The sequence below is a fragment of the Microtus oregoni genome, unplaced genomic scaffold (genome assembly GCF_018167655.1).
Source record: "Microtus oregoni isolate MIOR12 unplaced genomic scaffold, Mior012 000067F_001, whole genome shotgun sequence".
Taxonomy (NCBI): Eukaryota; Metazoa; Chordata; class Mammalia; order Rodentia; family Cricetidae; genus Microtus; species Microtus oregoni.
The window spans coordinates 170,323-191,757 of NW_024543954.1; the positions used below are offsets into that span (position 1 = coordinate 170,323).

The following is a 21,435-nucleotide window of genomic DNA, read 5'->3' on the forward strand; positions in this document are numbered from 1 at the left end:
AGATCCCTACCAATGAGGCCCTGCCTAAAGGTTAGGTGGAAGGATCCTCTCACTAACCAATGGAGGGGCCCAGATCCTTTGTTGACACAAGGCTGAGGATATGGATGTGTCTTCCCAAACAGAGGGGAAACGCCCATATAGCTACCTGCTCATAACTTAAAATTTCTCCCCTCCCCTCAGGACAATGGGGAAGACCAAGATGACCAATAAAGAAAGAAAGAGATTATGGTGGACAACCCTTAAATTCAAACACAAGATAAGAAAAATCACCACTGCCCAAGGGAGACTGACCCTTGAGGAGAGTGTTGCCTGTTTATCTATTTCAGATGGCCCTCCCGGTAGTAATCATATTAACTCTTCTCATGGGGACCAAGGTCCAGGCAGCAAGCCCCCACCAACCACAGAAGGTGACGTGGATCTTGTCAAGCGCTGGCACTGGAAGGATCCTAAACCTCCAGACTTCTCAGATGACGACACCCTGGACATTGTGGCCTGACCTGATGTTTGACCTCTGTGATTTGCCGCGAGGGAACCGGGATGTGGGAGACTGGATTCTGGGGATGGAAGGGAGACCGGCATTCAGGTTCTCAGGGGTGCACCCTACCTCAGGCATCTTACCATAATGAGCCTGGGTGTTCTAATGTCCTCAGGAGACATGCCTTCCTGCAGACACCCTTTTATGTATGCCCAGAAAGCAACCGGACTGCCTCTGCTATTAGAAACTGTGGGGCAGCTCCTGATTACTATTGTTCTTCCTGGGGATGTGAGCAGACTGGGCTGGACATAATTAGAAAAGGCAGAGACTGCATCAAGTTATTTACAAAAGTCTTTGGATTCTTTAGCAAGAGTAACCTTACAAAATAGGAGAGGCTTGGACTTTCTGTTTATGGAACAGGGTGAATTTGCAGGTCACTTGGAGAAGAATGTTGCTTCTATGTGGACCATTCTGGGATAGTCACGAGAACCCTAGATGAGTTAAGAAAAGATATTGATTCATTTAAGTCAAGGACCCCCTATGAGACCTGGTTTAATTGGTCCCCATGGCTTGCCATACTCATCTCTTCCCTAATTGGGCTGATGGCTATTGTTTATTGATCTGTCTTTTTGGCCCATGCGTTCTCCAAAGGCTGAAACAAGCATTCCAAAAATAGATACAACAGGTACAACTCATAGTCCTTCGAGTGCATTATGATAGGCTCGCTACATCTGACCCCACGGATGAACTCTCAATTTGAGGGTATTCAGGCCAAAACTCCAGATAGGGGTGGCCCTGACCTGTACTCTACCCGGTTGGCTATTCTGGCTTGGTGGCACACAGAGTAAATGCTATGACAAACATTTACAGGTCACCACAGCCTCTCTTTCCTTGCTCAGGGCCTTTACACAGTCAGTTCTATAGACATATTGTTGAATATAATGCTCACACTTCATAGTTGGGGGCTACATTGATGTAAGGAAAGACACAGGGTTGAAAGGTACTCTCTGTTTTATACCCTGAGCCACATCGAACCCCACAGCCTATGCTAGCCTAGGCATTTGGCACTGTCAGTAAGAATGAAGGCCAGCGGCTAGAGGTATTCAGTCTACTACAGGCCTCAAGTCAGTGTGGCTCACAGCTGGCAGAGTAACAAAACGTGAAAAGTGGTATAATGGTTAGTATTGTCTTCTCCATGTGGTACTGTCCTTAAACTAAGAAAACCAGCATCAACAAAAGTCATTTTGCATGTTTTAAGAGACAGCCTAGCAGTTAAGAGCACTTGCAAAGGACCATAGCTCAGTTTCCAGCACCCGCACTGGGCAGCTCACAGCCACTTGAAACTCCAACGTCAGGATATCCAAAATCCTCTTCTGGCCTCTACAGGCACCTGCACAAATGGCATATGAACACATATGCATAAATAAAAATTAATAGGGTTTTGCATGTAGCTATAGCCTAGGCTGTCCTGAAAGTCCCTGCATGGTTAGACTACAATTGTAAGTCTAACAAGTGCTAGGATTACTCATGGGTCATCATGTCAGGTTGGTACAATATTTTGTTTTGTTTTGTTTTGTTTTGTTGGTTTTTTGAGACAGGGTTTCTCTGTAGCTTTGGTTCCTGTCCTGGAACTAGCTCTTGTAGACCAGGCTGGCCTCGAACTCACAGAGATCCGCCTGCCTCTGCCTCCCGGGTGCTGGGATTAAAGGTGTGCGCCGCCACCGCCCGGCTGGTACAATATTTCAAAAGCCCAAATGAGACCAGTGAAACTGAACCACAAATCATCTCTCACAATCCCTAGCTCGCTTATTGAAGTGCTTACTCCTTACCCTCTCAGTAACGATATATCCCACGGGTGCCAAGCTGAAATTTCATACTCCTGTAAACCCATTCCTTCCCCCAACTGCCCAAGGAAAAGGTTAGATAGAGCTGAAACATCCAAAAAATTTATTAAAGAAAAACATTTAATGAAACCATTGAAAAAATGTAAAACACTAGTCAGAAATACATCATAGTCACCAGAAGCTACAGTTCCCAGACTACTCCTCCTGGGGCTCTGAAAGCAGCTTGGAGCCCCTCACCGTTTTCTACCTTTTCAAACATCCAAGATGTGCATCTTATCAAGACAATGGCCTCTGGTGATACTCATTTACTTTGGAGGATGACCCGGCGGGGCTGCCTTATTATTGACACAGGCCAATTATGGTATACATCAGATATCAAAACGCAGAATACTCCCACCAAGTAGAGGATATAGGGGTCATGAATAACAACTTAAATGGAACAAAAACATGATGTTCAAGTCCCTCCCAGGTCCAATGTCTTTTTGCCTGTGCAGAGCAATCAAGTGACAGTCACAAGATAAGCATCAGTCAATCCCTTGGTGTCTTCTGTTCTTCCAGCTGGGTCATGATGCTGGACTTGGGGCCTTCGGAAAAGACCTGCTCAGGTTATAATGCACATATCTGGAAGACAATCAGTCAGTGGCAGACCTAGGTTCACACTGAGAAAGCAGCTAAGTAGCTCACAAAGAACAGGAAAGGCCTGACTAGGACAGCAGCTCACTGCACTTGTCTATATGGAAGTGGCTGACCAGGTGGCCAGAATTTCCACTTGTCCAGTTTAACGTATTTCATGGCTTGGCACACAACCAATGGATGAGGGGGAGTGTGTGAAGGTGAACGCTCTGGAGAGCTGGCACTATAAGGCAGACAGATAAGAGTGAACTTCCCATGGCAGAAAGCAGCCTGCCTGCCTAGACACTGCAAATGGGAGGCGGTGGGTTGCCTGTGCTGGGAGAATGAAGTAACCGAAGTGTTGGGATGGCCTCTTTCCCACATCTTCCAGACTAGAGCGGTTGCATTCTCAGGCCACATCCTTAATTGTGATGCTGGGACCTCAGCAATGTGTTTCAGGCAAGTCAAGCCAGAACAGGTCAGGACTAGTTCTGGAGGTAACATTGTCATGGGAAAGGGAACCTCTCCTGACTCTACTTGGTGGCAAATGTGGTCACCTGGATAACTCGAATGAGAGGTGGTGGTGGTGCTGGTGGTAGCCAGAACCCCTTGGGCATTTGTGGGAGAGAGTTGGTTTAAGGTTGGGTAAAACTTTTTCTGGGCCCTGCTGTACTTTGGGGGTGAAGCATGGGCCTTGGGCTTCCCTTGCCTGCCTCTAAAACTTGAGGAAGGAGGAAGCCCTTGAACCTTGTCAACCTATTTGCCAAAGGATTTGGGGTGACTACCTTCCCATGCCCCATCCTCATTTTCTGACTCTTCCTTCAACCCCTCTGGTACAGGCTCTACTTCTTGCTCTCCTGCACTGGCCAAGCTCTCAGGCACACCTGGACCTTCAGTGGGTCCTGCCTGGCCTGAGCCAGAAGGGGCCAACACATTTTCATCTCTGTCGGTGACAGGGAAGACCTTGGCCTCGTCAGAATCAAGGCCTGCCTTTGTGGCACCATCAATATCAGCAGCAGCCTCAGCAGCTTGCTCAAGAACAGCAGCAGCAGCCTGGCCAGCAGCTTCACTGGTTGGAAGGGCCTCTCTAACAGCAGGTGCAGGCTCAGTGCCCCCAACACCAATAAGGGCAGCCTGGACCACATCCAGCTCTCCACCATGCACTTCCACCCCTTCCCCTACTTGAACCACTGCATTTTCTACCAGAGCTGCCTCCCATGCCTCAGTCTCCCGAACAAGTCTGAGCAGCCCAACAAAGCGAGGTGGCCGCCTCTCCAGTCGCATCCTCCTCAGGTTGTTCTGCAGCATCTGGTTGGGCCGGGCTCGCATTAGCACCTGCCTTGCCCTCACCTGATCCACCATTGCAGGCTGAATGGCCCCCTTCTCCACGGCCATCTGCAGCAGAGCTTCCAGGCGCATCACATAGGCAAAGAGCGTCTCCTGAGGCCCTTGGGAGCAAGTCAGGAACTTCATCCGCGCGGTCATCACGGGATCCTTGTTGCCAAACACCTGCACCAGTGCAGCCAGGCAGTCCTGCGCAGGGGTGTCTGGATTCTCTTCCAGAAGCTCACACAGGAGATCCAGGGCAGGGCCGCCCAAGCTCTCGACCAGCCGCCGACGCCGTTCCGTCTCGGATATGTGGCGCCACATGTATAGCATGTCATTGGCGTGGTCCAACCAGCTCTCGAAAGACAGACCCCCACAGCCGGGCTCTTCCATCCCAGAGAAGTGCCTCAGCTCCTGGTAGGCCATGTTTTCCAGGATGGGCTGCATGGCTTGGCCCCACTGCTGGGTCCAGGCTCCAGCCCCACGTGCCCCTCCTGCCACATCAAAGGGCCCTTCCTCACCCGAGCCTCCTGCCTCACCTGCGGCTCCTGCCAATCCCACGGCTCCTAGAATGCCTGCAACTCCCATGTCACCTGCAGCTCCCTCCTCATCTGACAGTCTTGCCTCACCTACTGCTCCTGCCTCATCCTCTCCTACAGCTCCTTCTTCTCCCACGGCCCCTCCATCATCCACAGAGCCTTCATCCCCTGCGGACCCCTCATCGCTCCCAGAGCCCTCATCACCTGCAAACCCCTCATCATCTCCAAAGCCCTCATCACCTGCAGACTCCTCATCACCTGCAGACCCCTCATCACCTCCTGCTCCTGCCTCTAAAACGCCTCCTTCTCCTGCAGCTCCTACCTCACCTGCAGCCCCTGCCCAACCCATAGCTCCTATAACACCTGCGACCCCCATGTCACCTCCAGCTCCCTCCTCATCAGACATTCTCGCAGCCCCTGCCTCAACTACATCATCTTCCCCATCCACAGCCCCCTCATCTGACAAGCTTGCTTCATCTACTACTGCTGCCTCATACACAGCCCCTCCCTCATCTACAACTCCTTCCCCATCCGCCGCTGCTCCTTCCTCATCTGGCATGCTCGCCTCAGCTGCAGCTTCTTCCTGGGCTGCTCCTCCTGCCTCACCCGCTCCTTCCTCACCTTCTGTTTCTTCCTCTTCTGACACTCTTGCCTTGGCTGCAGCTCCTTCTTCCAGTAGGAAGGGGGCAGGAGGAGCCACATCTGCTCCTCCTTCCTCACCCTCGGCTCCTTCCTCAACAGGTACTCTTGCCTCATCCTCGGCTCCTTCCTCAGCTGCTCCTCCTGCCTCACCCATAGCCCTAACTACATCTCCTTCCTCCATTGTAGCCCCTGACCTACCTGAAGCCCCTGCCCCACCTGAAGACCCTTCCAAAGCTTGCCCGTGAGCAGGGAAATTGAGTATGTCCTGTAGCTCGATATCAGGGACCCGAGGCAGGAAGATCACAGTCCAGGGCCCCCTATCATTTGGTATTTGTTGGGGGATCAGACTTTGGTTTAAATTGTCAGCGAATTCAACCAAAGCGACCTTTGCCCCGATCTCTTTTCTGAAGACCTTGCCAAGCACTCGGTACCTGCCCAGGGGCCTGAGGGCAGCCTGCACAGCCTCCTGGAATTCTTCTTCCTCACAGTCATCGGGGATACCCAGGATGAGCAGGGAGCGCTGGGCATTGGCACCCATCCACCTGCACCAGTCCTGAAGAATAGCCAGTCCCATAGCAGTGAACTTGGAAGGAAACATGACCAGACAGGGATGTGTGCTGACTGAAGCAGGCTTCTCCTCCTGTGAGTGGAAAAGACAGAAAGGCATATTGATGGCAGGCAATCCAGGTCCTACCAAGCTTCCCCAGAAAGTGTAGGACCAGTCCTATTAGGTCCATTTTGTTTAGTTTTAAGAAAATCTTTAACAAATTAAATCTATTTACGATATTTTATCTAGTGGCAGTTCTAGTATGTTCTGTCTCCTGAAGAAACCTGCAATTTGTAAGTTTTCAAGCTTTGGTGAAAATCCACACTTAACATTCAATTCTCTTTTTAAATGTCTGCATAGCCTGATACAGTGTCTTCTTTTCATTCTTGATATTAGTTTTTGTTCTTTTATCTTGATCAGTAGTGTTCATCAGTTTTACAACTCTATTTTGATTTTTCAAAACAGAGTTTCTCTTTGTACCCCTGGCTGTCCTGGAACTTGCTCTGTAAATTCCGCTGGACTAGAACTCAGAGATCTATCTGTCTCTGCCTCTTGAGTGCTGGGATGAAAGGTGTGAACCACCACCACCCGGTTCCAGTTTTACAACTCTTTAAAGGAACATTTGTGTTGTTTGTATACATTTCTGATATCCTCACTTGTGCACAACATTTCTTCATTTGACACTTTATAAATTAGATTTACTCTTGGTCCTGACTCTAGTTTCTTTAAACTGACCCTTAGATCACTATCTTAAGCATTTGTTCTTTACTTTTTGTTACATAAAATTTATTTTATGTCTGTGAGTACATGTGTCTTATCAAGTGCCCTATAGAGATTAAAAAACAACTTTTAGTCTTGGAGAGATTAGGGATACAAGGTTCATATCTAAATATAATAAAAGTAATATACAGCAAGCCGACAGCTAACATCAAATTAAATGGAGAGAAACTCAAAGCCATACCACTAAAATCAGGAACAAGACAAGGCTGTCCACTCTCACCATATCTCTTCAATATAGTGCTTGAAGTTCTAGCAATAGCAATAAGACAACATAAGGAGATCAAGGGGATTCAAATTGGAAAGGAAGAAGTCAAACTTTCATTATTTGCAGATGATATGATAGTGTACATAAGCAACCCCAAAAACTCTACCAAAGAACTCCTACAGCTGATAAACACCTTTAGTAATGTGGCAGGATACAAGATCAACTCCAAAAAATCAGTTGCCTTCCTATACACAACGAACAAAGAAGCAGAGAGGGAAATGAGAGAAACATCACCTTTCACAATAGCCACAAATAGCATAAAATATCTTGAGGTAACTCTAACCAAGGAAGTGAAAGATCTATATGACAATAATTTAAGTCTTTGAAGAAAGAAATTGAAGAGGATACCAGAAAATGGAAGGATCTCCCATGCTCTAGGATTGGGAGGATCAACATAGTAAAAATGGCAATTCTACCAAAGGCAATCTATAAATTCACCACAATCACGATCAAAATCCCAACAAAATTCTTCACAGACATTGAGAAAACAATAATCAACTTTATATGGGGAAAAAAAACAGGATAACCAAAACAACACTATACAATAAAAGTACTTCTGGAGGCATTACCATCCCTGACTATTCTATTACAGAGCTACAGTAATGATAACAGCTTGGTACTGGCATAAAAACAGAGATATTGACCAATGGAATTGAATCGAAGACCCGGATATTAACCCACAAACCTATGAACACCTGGTTTTCAACAAAGGAGCTAAAATTATACAATGGAAGAAAGAAAGCATCTTTAACAAATGGTGCTGGCATAACTGGATGTCAACCTATAGAAGAGTGAAAATAGATCCTTATCTATCACCATGCACAAAACTCAAGTCCAAATAGATTAAAGACCTCAATATAAGTCTGACCACACTGAACCTGATAGAATAGAAAGTGGGAAGTACTCTACAACACATGGGCACAGGAGACCACTTCCTACGTATTACCCCAGCAGCACAGACATTAAGGACCTCATTGAATAAATGGGACCTCCTGAGACTGAGAAGCTTCTGTAAAGCAAAGGACACTGTCACTAAGACAAAAAGGCAACTTATTGAATGGGAGAAGATCTCCACCAACCCCGCATCAGACAAAGGTCTGATCTCCAAAATATATAAAGAACTGGTGTGGGAGAATTGTCTGTATTCTGTCAATCATGTTTTGAATAAATGCTGATTGGCCAGGCAGGAAGTATAGGCGGGTCAACCAGACAGGAAGTAGAGGCAGGGTGATGAGAACAGGAGTATTCTGGAAAGAAGGAAGCTCTTCCCACTCTCCTGCACAGACCACTAAAGAAGCAGGATGTAATCTGCCCGGCTGAGAAAGGTACCAAGCCATGTGGCTAACATAGATAAGAACAATGGGTTAATATAAGCTACAAGAGCTAATAAGAAGACTGAGCTAATGGGCCAATCAGTTTTATAACCTATGTAGACCTATGTGTGATTTTCTTTGGGGCTTGCCAGCTGTGGGGAACTGGGCAGGACATAAACCCCAACAAGCAGGCCCCTTCATATTACAAAGAACTTAAGAAACTAGACATTAAAACTCTAATTAACCCAATTAAAAAATGGGGTACTGAACTTAACAGAGAATTCTCAACAGAAGAAGTTCAAATGGCCAAAAGACACTTAAGGTCATGTTCAACCTCCTTAGCAATCAGGGAAATGCAAATCAAAACAACTTTGAGATACTATCTTTCACCTGTCAGAATGGCTAAAATCAAAAACACCAATGATAGCCTATGCTGGAGAGGATGTGGAGTAAGGGGAACACTCATCCATTGTTGGTGGGAATGCAAACTTGTACAAAAACTTTGGAAATCAGTGTGGCGGTTTCTCAGCAAACTGGAAGTCAACCTACCTCAGGACCCAGCAATTCCACTCTTGGGAATATACCCAAGAGATGCCCAATCATACTACAAAAGCAGTTGTTCAACTATGTTCATAGCAGCAGTATTTGTAATAGCCAGAACCTGGAAACAACCTAGGTGCCCCTCAATAGAAGAATGGATAAAGAAGGTGTGGCACATATATACTTTAGGGTTCTACTCAGCGGTATAAAAACAATGACATCTTGAATTTTGCGTGCAAATGGATGGAAATAGAAAACACTTTATTGAGTGAGATAACCCAGTACTCACTCATAAGTGGATTCTAGCCATAAACAAAGGACATTGAGCCTATAGTTCGTGATCCTAGCGAAGCTAAATAAGAAGGTGAACCCAAAGAAAAACATATATTTATCCTCCTGGATATTGGAAGTAGACAAGCATTGCCGGGCAAAAGTTGGGAGCATGGAGGTGCGAAGTGGGTTGGGGGGAGGGAAATTGGGGATAGAGAAGGGAGAAGAGGAGGATTGGGGAGAGCTTGGGGGAGTGGGATGGTTGAGATGGAGGAAGGGTGGATATGGGAGCAGGGAAGAAGATATCTTAACTAAGGGAGCCATTTTAGGGTTGGCAAGAGACTTGGCTCTAGAGGGGTTCCCAGGTGTCCAAGGGGATTTCCCCAGCTAGGTCCTTGGGCAGCAGTGGATAGGGAACCTGAAATGGCCCTATCCTATAGCCACACTGATATTTTGCATATCACCATAGAACCTTCATCTGGTGATGGATGGAGATAGAGACAGAGACCCACACTGGAGCTCCCAAGGCCCAGATGAGGAGCAGAAGGAGGGAGAACATAAGCAAGGAAGTCAGGACCAGGAGGGGTATACCCACCCACTGAGACAATGGGGCTGATCTATTGGGAGCTCACCAAGGCCAGCTGGACTGGGACTGAAAAAGCATGGGATAAAACCGGACTCACTGAACATGGTGGACAATGAGGGCTGATGAGAGAAGCCAAGGACAATGACACTGGGTTTTGATTCTACTCCATGTACTAGCTTTGTGGGAGCCTAGGCTGTTTGGATGCTCACCTTCCTAGTCCTGGACGGAGGGGGGAGGACCTTGGACTTCCCACAAGGCAGGGTACTCTGCCCTCTCTTAGGACTGGAGAGGGAGGGGAGGGGGAGGGGAAGGAAAATGGGAGGATGGGAGGAGGTGGAAATTTTTAATAAATAAATGAATAAAAACACTTTCAGGAATTCCTACAGTTCCACCTGGTCAGCCTGGGTAATCAAACTCCAGCTGTCAGGGGCCTTTACCTTCTCAGTTACCTTGTCAGCCTGTATTTGTTCTTTTCTAATAAAAAAAAAAGTCTAAAACAATTTTCTGCTGATCCCTTCTTTATTTGCCCTCTTAATTTTGGCAAGTTGTGGTTTTTTATTATTGAATTTGAAATATTTCCTTGTAGTTAAATTCATCTCCAACATATAAGGCAAATCATACTTTTTTGACCCATAGGATTCCAAATATTTAGCCATTAACAGCTTTTCAGCTGTTCTATTGTCAACACTAGCAAAAAAAATACACAGTATTAATTTCAGAAAGAATTTCACCATAGTTTTAAAAGATTATATACTAAAATACGTACTTTTAAATGCTTGGTATTTTCTCAGGATAGAATTCCTAGCTTCAAGTGATCCTCTTGCCTTGGCCTCTTCAATATCTGTGAGTACAAGCCCACGTTACTGCTTGTAACCTGTAAAGATATTTTTAAAAAAATTGTTGCTCAATGCATGTATGGTCTATTTCGGAAATTGTACAACGTACAGCACTGCAATTCACATGGTTGCTATGTCCCCCATAGGGGAATCTGTGGATTGTCAAGCCTTTCTGATCCCAAATGCACAGCACCAGCCCATAGAGGCACCATTCCATCTTCACATTCATCCCAGGAAGCCACTTAGCCTTGTCTTCTGTATGCCCTCCACCCTCAAGCAGTGACCATTTCTTCTGATTTGCCCACCTGCCACTCACAAGGTTCTGGCATATGGCAACACATAAGCTCATTCAGTCAGCAGTAAGCTTCTCTAGGCTAGATGGCAGGGTGCCTCCAAGTGCTTAAATATTGTTGGCCTCCTTTGGCCTCCAAAAAGCCATAGACTTTTGCCCCATCCCAAGCCAGCAGGTATTCATTTCTTCCCCAGAAGCCTCTCGTATCACTCTCAGAATCAGGGTGCTCCAGAACCCTAACACATCCCCCACCACTGAGAGTTGGCTCACCAGGGGGGAAATATTGCCCCATCTCCCGTCAGGACTGTCGCCCCTCCCCTCTCCCTTTCCTCTATGCTGAGGTTGGCCGCCATGTTGTGTGCCAAAGGCAGCCCTCCCTACCTCAAAGAGACCCAACAGATGTTTTCCCGCCAAAGACCAAATGGGCACGCACGCCTACTCCACAGTGAGGCATCTGCGCTGTGTGAGCTCCATTTGTTCAGGAGCTTGGCCTTTCACCATCATAACACACCCCTCCTTCCATAGCTAGGCATTCACATGTGGGCAGGCAAGCAGGAAACACACACATGCACGTGCACGCGCGCACACGCAACATGCCGGCACGTGAACACGCACACACATACCAGGGCCCAGTCCCATGCAGAGTCTGCAGCCTGACATACTGAGCACCCTAAGGCCTAGACTATGGCACCTCATCACTCTCCCCGCGTGATTGCCTGCACCCAACGGCTCCCTCCTGACCTCTCCCTCAGAGTCTGCAGACTGAGCCTACCACCACACAGCCTCTGTGTCCCTATACCCAAGCAACCTCTTCTCATCCATCCTGTGGCCACAAGGGACTAGACTAGGCCTGACCTCGGTCAGGCGGGTCCAACAAGGCCCTCGACACACCCTCGCCATACCACTACCGTGGCAGCCCCGAGGCACCCAACGGGGCGCCATACGCAACTAGTGTCTAGGCCAACGGATGTCCCTACCTGACTGTTGATTTTCCCTGCCTTTGTTCTCCTCAGGAGTCCCAAGCGCGCGAAAATCCAGTCACCTCTGCAGCGGAGCAGCTGAGCGGAACGGCTGAGAGGAGCGGAGCGGCAGGCGAGACGTGTTAAGCTCGCAATCACCCGACGAACTCCCAGAATCCCTTGTTTCTCCCAGAAACCCCCTCTGTATCTTGAAGAAAATTCTGGAGCACTCTATGGCAAATGATTGGATCAAGAGCTCTCGGGGGCGGAGCCAGTGTTAACAGGGGGCATATCCACCAATGTGAAGGCTTGACATGGCAAAGCTTGAAATGTCCGGAAGTAATAGACATGCTCATTGGTCCTTCCTCCGGTCCTTTAGACAGAGGCGTAAAAAGGCTGACTTTTCTGTAATTGATTTTGAAGCTTTCTTATTTAGTTGAACAACATGAATTTTATGTGTTCCTAATAAATTTACCCACATATCATGGTGAAGTTTAATCTTAGCTGATAGTTTTAGGGGGATTTTTGTTTGTTTGTTTTTGTTTTTAAAGACAGGGTTTTTCTGTGTCGTGTCAGTTGTCCTGAAAATCACTTTGTAGACCAGGCTGGCCTTAAACTCACTGAAATCTGCTTGCCTCCACCTTCCGAGTGCTGGGATTACAAGGCATGTGCCCCCTTAGCTGATAATTTTTAGTCTTTATTTCTATTATTAGCACGATGTTTAGATATTACTTTCATGAAGCCTCGGGTTTGTGCACAAACCCAGGAGTGGCTGTGGACACTGGTCATGGAAGTAGAGGGAGGTAGATCAGGAGTTCAGGGTCACTCTCAGCTACACAAAGAGTTTGAGGCCAGCTTCGGCTATGTGACTCTATCTGTAAAAAACAAAAAGGAATAACAAGTTAATCCTTGCCAGGCACGATGGTGCAAATCTACAATTCTAGGTGCTGGAGAGGCTAGGTTCAATTAGTCAAAGCTAGATTGTACAATTTAGAAAAGCTGATGAAATAAAGAGGAAAAAGAAAATGAATGAAGGTAGAGCTCACAGGCACAGATCCTGGGTTCAGTTCTCAGGGTCACAGGAATGGGGACGAGTTGTTTCCATTTTCTTTTACTTACTGTTTGTGTGTTGTTATTGTGCATCTCTTACTATCACCCCAATGGAAATTTTTGACTCTCTTAGAGACCAAAAGCTTTAAGATTTTTTCCCCCACCCTTACCAAACTTTGTACCCTTCTGCCTCAACTCCAGAGTAGTTGGATTTACATCAGATCTGGCCTACTTTTCTTCAAGAATTTTATTTGTCTGGGGCTCTTTCCTCTCTCCTTGGATTCTTTGTACACATTTATCAGACCTTATGTCTCACACAGAACATCACAGGCCTATTTTTTTAAATTTCTTTCTTTTTTCTTTTATTTTCTTATCTTTTAAAAAATCTTTTATCCTCTCAGATTTCCAGAATGGATACTTTCTCTATATCTATGTTCAGAAAATTGTATTCCTTTTTCTGTAATCTACAATCTTTTTACAATAATCAGGTGAAAATTACACTATATGCTTTTTTTCAATTCTGGATTCATAATTAATTCTTTTATCTTTGACAGGGTGAATTGTTTTAGAAATACTCTCAGTGAATAGCCTTAAGATGCCTTGTAATTCTCTATGTAGCCCAGCCTGGCCACAGAATTGCTGCAATCCTTCTATCTTGGCCTTTGGAGTATTGAGTTTACAGGCATATGCCACTATACCTAACTCATAGCTGGTCCTTTTCAATACTTTTTCTCTGCTGAAATTTTTTGAAATCATTATAAGCATAATTTATGTCAATAAAAAATATATTTAAATATTTCTTACTTTGTAAACTAGCATACAAGGTATTACATATCATTATGGAATTTTTAACACAAGTACGTTTTAGTAGATTCTCCCTCTAGCCACTCAAATCCATCCTTGTAACCTCCTCTTAGTCTCTTTTCCTCTTTTCCCATGCCTCATCCTTCTTATCACCTCTTTTTACCCTCACATGGTCTACCTTCTAGTTGCTGTTGTTTTTAAGTTTCACCTACATTTATACATTACATTTATATGTTACATGTATATAGTACAGTTTAGGTACTAAATATGAGATAAAATACAGTTTTTAATTCTAAGTTTGAGTCACATAACTTATTATACTTACCTAATCCAGCTATTTGCCTGAAACTTTTATTTTTTTTTACAGAGGTATAAAATTCAATTGTATATGCATTCATCTGTTTATGGCCATCTAGATTGTTTCCTTTTCCTTGCTATGATGGATAGAGCACCAATAAACATGGATATGTAAGTATCTCTATCTCTATGTAAGCATCTCTATCTGATATGGAGTCCTTTGCACACATGTCCAGGAGTGGCATAGCTATGTCATATGGTTTTAAAAAACTACCATACTGATTTACATAATAGCTGCACTAGTTTGCACACCTATCAGTAGTGAATAAAAGTTCCTCCCCCACTCCATCCTCACAAGAATTTGTTCTCAGATTTCTTTATGACAGCTATTCTGACTGTGGTGAGGTGAAATTCCAAAGTGGTTTTAATTTGTATATCACTAATGGCTAGGGACATAGAACACTTTATAAAATCACTTATTGGGCATTTATAGAACAGTTTATTCCTTTCAATAGCCAAATTTTTAATGGCCATGGGCCCTGTTTGTATGTTTAATTTTTGCCATTCTTTTCAAATTCTGGATATTAGCTCTTGTCTGAAATATAGCTGCCAAAGTTTCCTTTGCTGTGGAGAAACTTTCAAATTTCATTTTTTCTCATACTTTTTTTAGTATTATTATTTACTTTATATTTTTGGCATTTTGACCTTAGTGTGTCATAGAGTTTCTTCTTTGATAATGTCTGGTGGGATTATGAATGCCTCTTGTGTTTGTATTTATACTTCATTCTCTAGATTTGGGGAGTTTTCTGCTACAGTTTCTCTAGGTAATCTGTCTATTTTTTATATTTTCTCTGAGCATCTTCTACACCATGAATTCACAGATTTAGTCACTTGAATGCACCCCAGAATTACTAGAAATACTGTTCATGTCTAACTTTTATCTTTACTGTTTGTATTATGTCTTCACTAAGTTCTCTGTCCTGAAATTTGTTCTTCTCCATGGTCTTATGTTTCCACAAAGTTTTCCAGTATGGTTTTATTTAATTAGCCATTTATTTCATTTCCTGAGTTTCTGTTCAGAACTTTTAAAATATTTTGGTTTTCTTGCTGAATTTTTCCTTTAAATTTTTTTCCTCAAATTTGTTAACTTTTGCCAGGCAGTGGTGGCACACACCTTTAATCCCAGCACTCAGAATGCAGAGGCAGGGGGATCTCTATGAGTTCGAGGCCACCCTGGTCTGCAGAGCGAGTTTCAGGACAGTTAGGACTGTAACATGTTGTGGGAGCTGTGGGCTGTGTTCCTGCTGCCCCAGCTCCTGGTCGCCTGGCTAGCTTATACCCTGAAATAACAACACACAAATTGTATTCTTTTAAACACTGCTTGGTCCATTAGCTCTAGCCCTTACTGGCTAATTCTGATATCCTGATCAACCCATCTCTAATAATCTGTGTAGCATCAGTCTTACCGGGAAAGATTCAGCATGTCTGACCTGGCAGCTTGCTTCATGGCGTCTGCCTGAGAGAGGGGAGCATGGCCTCTGTCTGAGGTGTCTTACCTCACTTCCTCTTCCTCCCAGCATTCTGTTCTGTTTACTCCACCCACCTATGTTCTAACCTATGAGGGCTTATAATTAACCAATGACCTTCTTCCATCATTTCCCTTTTTTCTGTTTAAACAAAAAAAGGAAGGCTTTAACTTTAACATAGCAAAATTACATATAACAAAACAGTTATAAAGCAAGAATTACAGTTACAATATTTACATCTACTTTATCTTTTATCATAACTAAGGAAAACTCTAACTATCTATATATTCTTTAACTCCATCAAAGACTCCAGAAGGATATAATATTACCTAAGTAAACAAGTAAGAAACTTCCAAAACTCTAGAAGTGACAGAGACATCTCACTGCCTGGACAGTCACCCAAAGTTCCTCTGTACCATTGAGGCATCCATCTTCAGCCTACAGGCCATAGTATTCAGCAGACATTTCCATGAAGCAAGAAATTTCAAAGGCAGTTCAGTCACTATCTGTTGTGTCCTGCAGAATGTCTCATAGACACTTTCATAAGTCAGGAACCCCGAAAGATCATCTCACCTTTAGGCAAGTTCAGCAGTCCTCTTTCTGAGGGTTCTCTGTGTACAGTTTATGCAATAGTCCAGGCAAGAGCAGTTTCTTGTCCAAATGGCTATCAAACTCCATAAGGATCCTCTTCGATGCCCATCTTCCTCTTGAAGTAGATTGGTGCTGCCAGGATCAGAGTATCTCATTGTCATGAAAAGTCCTAAGTTATTAAAACATTTAAAAATGCCATATTCTGTAATCTTTGAAAAATATGAAGAATGCCTAACTAAAATATATCTATGTACATCTAGAAAATCTTAACTAACATGACTACAAACTTGACTATTATGATTATCTATTAACAACCTATATACATTACATTTTTAAATGAACTACACAATCACAATACCTTAATCAAGATCAGAAACACATATACATATAACAAAATTGAACTTAAATTTAAATCACTAAAACAAAATCCATATCAATGTAAATTATTCATACCTATATCATATCCCCCTTTAAATGTAAAAGAACATTTATAAACAATATTTGGGAATATGGGCACAGTTATTTCTCTCCAAACTGCTTCCTGCTGAATGGGGGCGTTGTAATTTAGGTCTTTCATGGTATAACCTGTGTGCTAGATTCATCTCAGTCAGCAGTCAAGTAAAGTAATTTTTTGAAAGTGTTCACAGCAACCTTTCAGGAGGGCGTGGTCCATCATACCATATTGGGATAGAAGCAATCCACAGGATCTCATCCTCTGTGAAAACAAAAGAAGAAACTCTTTTCCAAAGTATCATATCCTTAGATCCAAATTCTGAAGTCAAGGTATTTTTAAAATCTCTACGTTGGATTAGTTCAGCAGCATTTATAAACAAATATGTTTTAGCAGATGTTGCTCCTTCCTCACCATTAAAACAATTCAAAGAGAGCAAAATAACATACAGTATCAAGATTTTCTTTGTATTTTCCATCTTTGTGCGGCTTTATTTTAACCTTTATTTCATTTATTTTTACTTTTAACTTTTTGCTTTTTGAGACAGGCTCTCTGTATATCTTTGGCCTGGAATAACTCTATCGACCAGGCTGTCCTTGAACTCTCAGAGATCCACCTGTCTCTGCCTCCCAGGCATTGGGATTAAAGGTGTATGTGGGAGGTCCTTCCACTCCTCCAGGCAATAGTAACACAGAGAAACCCTGTCTCAAAAAAACAACAACAAAATGCTAACTGTTTAATTCAGTTTCACAAAGATCTCATTCGGGTCTTGGATAGATTGCCTTAGTTCATTCATTTTCTTGTTTAAATTTTCTATATGGTTCATAATTCTTTTTAAAAGGACTGAATTATCTCTCAGACATTTCAGCTACTTCTGTGATTTTTTTTATTACATTGAGAGATTAGGACTGGGTCATAGTTGGTAGTTGTGCCACAATCTTAGTTTCTTTTCATGTGTTGTGAATCTTCTGAAATGGGTTTATCTTCCTGTTTTCACTTTCCCTTCTTCCAACTTCATTTGTCTATTTTTTTGTGAGTCTCCCTAAAAACATGTATATACACAAAATTCAGCTATGGAGACTGATGAGGCTTGATGTTGATTACAGGTAAGGTCACTGAGGTGATCTTGGTTAAGAGACACCAGGACCGTTGTTGTGAAATATTTTACTAAGGTGTGTTACATTGACTTATGCTGTGGAATATTAGTTTAGTGATGCAAAAATGTGTTGCATTCTTTTATGTTGCATTCGTTTAACTCTATGAAATTGTGTTACTTTACTGTCTAAAACAACTGATTAAGCTAATGAAGTACTGAACAGCCAATAGCGAAGCAGGAGAAAGGATAGGTGGGGCTGGCAGGCAGAGAGAATAAATAGGAGGTGAAATCTGGGAAGAAGAGATCAAGGAGCAAGAAAGAGGAAGAGAGGAAGACTCCAGGGCCAGCCATCCAGCTATACAACAAGGCACATACTAAGAAGTAAAGAAAGGTATAGAGAAATAGGATATGTTAAAAGCCCAGAGATGAAAATACATGGAATAATTTAGGAAAATCTGACTAGAAACAAGGCAAGCTAAAGCCAGACATTCATAAGTAAGAATAAATCTCTGTGTGATTTATTTCAGGGCGATTTCCCCCAAAAGAGTAAAGACTAAAAACAACCAACTACATTTCAGTGTTTCAAAGTGGGCCCAAATTTCCACTTAGGCCTGAGAAAGCTGGGAAAGAAAAAATAATTAATACATCCCCTTTAAGAAACTCTGCCTTAGATATCCTGTCTCAAAAACACAAAAGAAAAAAAGAAAAAAAAGAAACTCTGCCTTACAGAAGAGTACTTAAACTGCTTTTTCTCACACTAAGTAGAAACAAATAAACAAAAAAAAAACTAAGTAAAAACCTGTCACAGTGCAACCATCAGCCTTCTAGAGATCTGGGGATCAAATGCAGTTTCTGGTCATACACTTGTGACTGGGCTTTCACAAACCAAGGAGTAGGTAAAGCCATCCGATAAAGCCGCATGGAGGACCCACCTGTAGCTTAGCAGTTTTAAGTTTCTTCACAAAGGTCAAAAAAGACTAGAGATACGCAGTAAAAGAGGTCCAAATCAAAAAAACCTCCAAACAGGTTCCAGGGTGTCTAACCGTGGCATGGGCTTAAGAAAGAAAAGAAATTGGGTATTGAGAATTGTGGAAAGAAAGAAATAGTTTAAAGAAATAAAGTCTTAGAGAGTAAAAGTAATTTTTTAAATCCACATAAAATGGGAAGTAGACAGGGAGTCCTGTGTGTCATTGTGTTGATTTTGAATGCTTTGATTGCTGATAAATGACAGCTGCTAAGAGACCTGGACTTGAAATAAAGCATTTTTTTTTATTCCATTTGACAAAACGCCTATTAAACCAAAATGCAAATTGCAACATACAATATCAAAGAATATACACTACCATTCCAAAAAAGTAGGAATTGGGGGGATACTGAGGAAATAGTTGACCAAAGCAAGACCGAAACCTAACAGGGCAAATTCTAAATCCTGTTGCTCCATGTCTGATGTCACATGCTTACTTAGGTGGCTTGACTTTTCCACCTTTGCTGCCTGCAACATATTTCTCTCTCTTGGGCTGATTCCACTCCCTGTCTGTAACTCTCCTTGGCATCTGGCTCACAGCTCTGAAATCTCCAAGTTCTTAAGATCTCTAACTTCCAGGCTTCACCTTCACAGTTTCACTGAATGGCTTCTCAGGGCCTCCATGTAGGGACTCCACTGCCAAACACCTGGCCTACCTCAGCTGCTTTCCTTAACCACAGAAGATTCTTCAACCTCTTCTTGCATACATCCTTCATACTGTAAAGTCAGAACCACAAACCACATGGCAAATACTGCCAAGTTTGGCTGCCTGGTTGGGGTAGATCTTGGCCCCATTATTGAATTATTTTTGTATAACATTTGATTTGTTGTAAGAACAAAAATTCCTCAGCCCTTTTCCTTTCTCAGGATGAAAGCTCAGCTGGATGGGGTCTTGTCCTGAGGTCACCACTCCCTTATTCCATTTTGAATCAGGATTCTTCCTATCTTTTTCAGCACAAGTCTTATTTCCAATATTCAGTTTCCTCAAACTGTATATTTTGTGTTTCTTTTGGCCCCAATTGTTCTTTGTCACCATAGAACTCTTCAAGAGTGATTACTAATAACCATGCAACAGAGTCAATATTACGCTGTCTTGAGATCTCCTCTGCCAACAAAATTAATCTAAAATTTTTCAAATGAGCCTAAGGCATTTTCTTAGGATGAGGGCAAAAAGCAGCCACATTCTTTGCCAAAATATCACAATAATAAATGGTTTCTAGTCCAGTATCTAATGCTGTTCCCCTCTGAGACCTCATAAACTGGGCCTCCATAATTTACATTTCTCTCAGCACTACTGGCTTCCAAGCTCCTGTTAGGACGGCCCATTAAACCCCACTTTCTGCATTCAACCACTTTCCTAGCCCAAAGTCCCAAAGTCTTCCACATGACCCCCTAAAACATCATAATCAGACTTGTCACAGCAATAACCCACTTCCTACTGCTGTGACAAAACACAATGACCAAGGCAACATATAAAAGAAAGAGTTTAATTGGATTTGTGGTTCTAGAGGACTTGAGTCTATGATGGCAGATTGAAAGTATGATGCATGCATGTGGCTGGAGCAGCAACTGAGAGTTTGTATAACTGATCCACAAGCAGGGGGCAGAGGGTACTCTGAGCCCTTGAAACCTCAAAGCCCACAACCCCAGTGGCACACCTCTTCTAACAAGGCATACCTCCTAATTCTTCCCAAACAATTCCAGCAGCTGGAGACCAAGCATTCAAATATATGATCCTATAGAGGCCATTCTCTTGAAGGAAAAAAAACTAACACAGGCTGAATTGATGTTTTATTTATTATATCATTGGTTGGTTGGTTAGTTGTTGTTTTCAACAGACATGCTTTGAAGCCCTGACTTGTCTGGAACTCATTATATAGACCATGCTGACCATGAGCTATCAGCTATTGTCTCCTACCTCTGTCTCTCTCTCAAGTATTAATACTAATCTGAGTCACCATGCCTACCTGTGATTTAAATTTAACAAGAACACTTGGGCCTGTACAATTGCAGGAGCCCACTAACTGGTTATGATGATTTAAATGAAAAATGTTCCCCATAGGCTCTCGTATTTGAATACTCGGTTCCTAATTGGTGTCACTGTTTGGGGGAGGTTTTGTTGGTGCAGTATTGCTAAAGGAGCTATGTTGTTAGTAGCAGGCATTGAGATTGAAAGCTTCATGCTGCTTCCAGTTCATTTTCTCTGCTTCACGCTTGCTGTTAACTATGAGAGCTCTCAACTTCTTGGTCCTGTCATCATGCTGTACCACGATGATGGGCTCTTATCCCTCTGGAACCATAAGCCACAATGAACTCTTCTCTTCCATCAGTTGTTTTTGGTCACTGCATTTTATAGTGTCTTTGTGCTCTATTGCTGTGATGAGACACCAAGACTACGTCAGCTCTTATGAAAGAAAGTATTTAACTGTGACGTCCTTCCATTGTCACAGATTAACTCCGTCATCATCATGGAGGGGAGCACCCGTGGCACGCAGACAGACAATGGTGCTAGAGAATTTTCTGAGAGTGCTGCACCCAGATCTAAAGGAAGCAGGAAGAGAGAGAGAGAGAGCCATTGGGCCTGTCCTGGACTTTTGAAACCATAAAGTCCACTCCCAGGGACACACTTCTTCCAACAAGGCCATACTTAATCTTTCCCAAATGACTAAGCATTCAAATATATGACTCTATGGGGGCAATTCTTATTCAAACCACCACAGACACCACCAGAAAAATAACACATTAGCTTCAAGTATTATTTCTTCTAACT

The 21,435-nt window shown here is 43.3% G+C and overlaps 1 protein-coding gene across 1 annotated transcript; it reads right to left on the minus strand.

The window, feature by feature from the left end:
* Positions 1 to 3,687: 3,687 nt before the first annotated feature.
* Positions 3,688 to 6,012, minus strand: LOC121440281 (paraneoplastic antigen Ma6E-like). The gene is made up of 2 exons (XM_041641060.1): positions 5,548 to 6,012; positions 3,688 to 5,190 (listed from the first exon to the last, which is right to left on the minus strand). Exons 1-2 carry the CDS (start codon positions 6,010 to 6,012, stop codon positions 3,688 to 3,690), a joined length of 1,968 nt encoding a protein of 655 aa, XP_041496994.1.
* Positions 6,013 to 21,435: the final 15,423 nt, after the last annotated feature.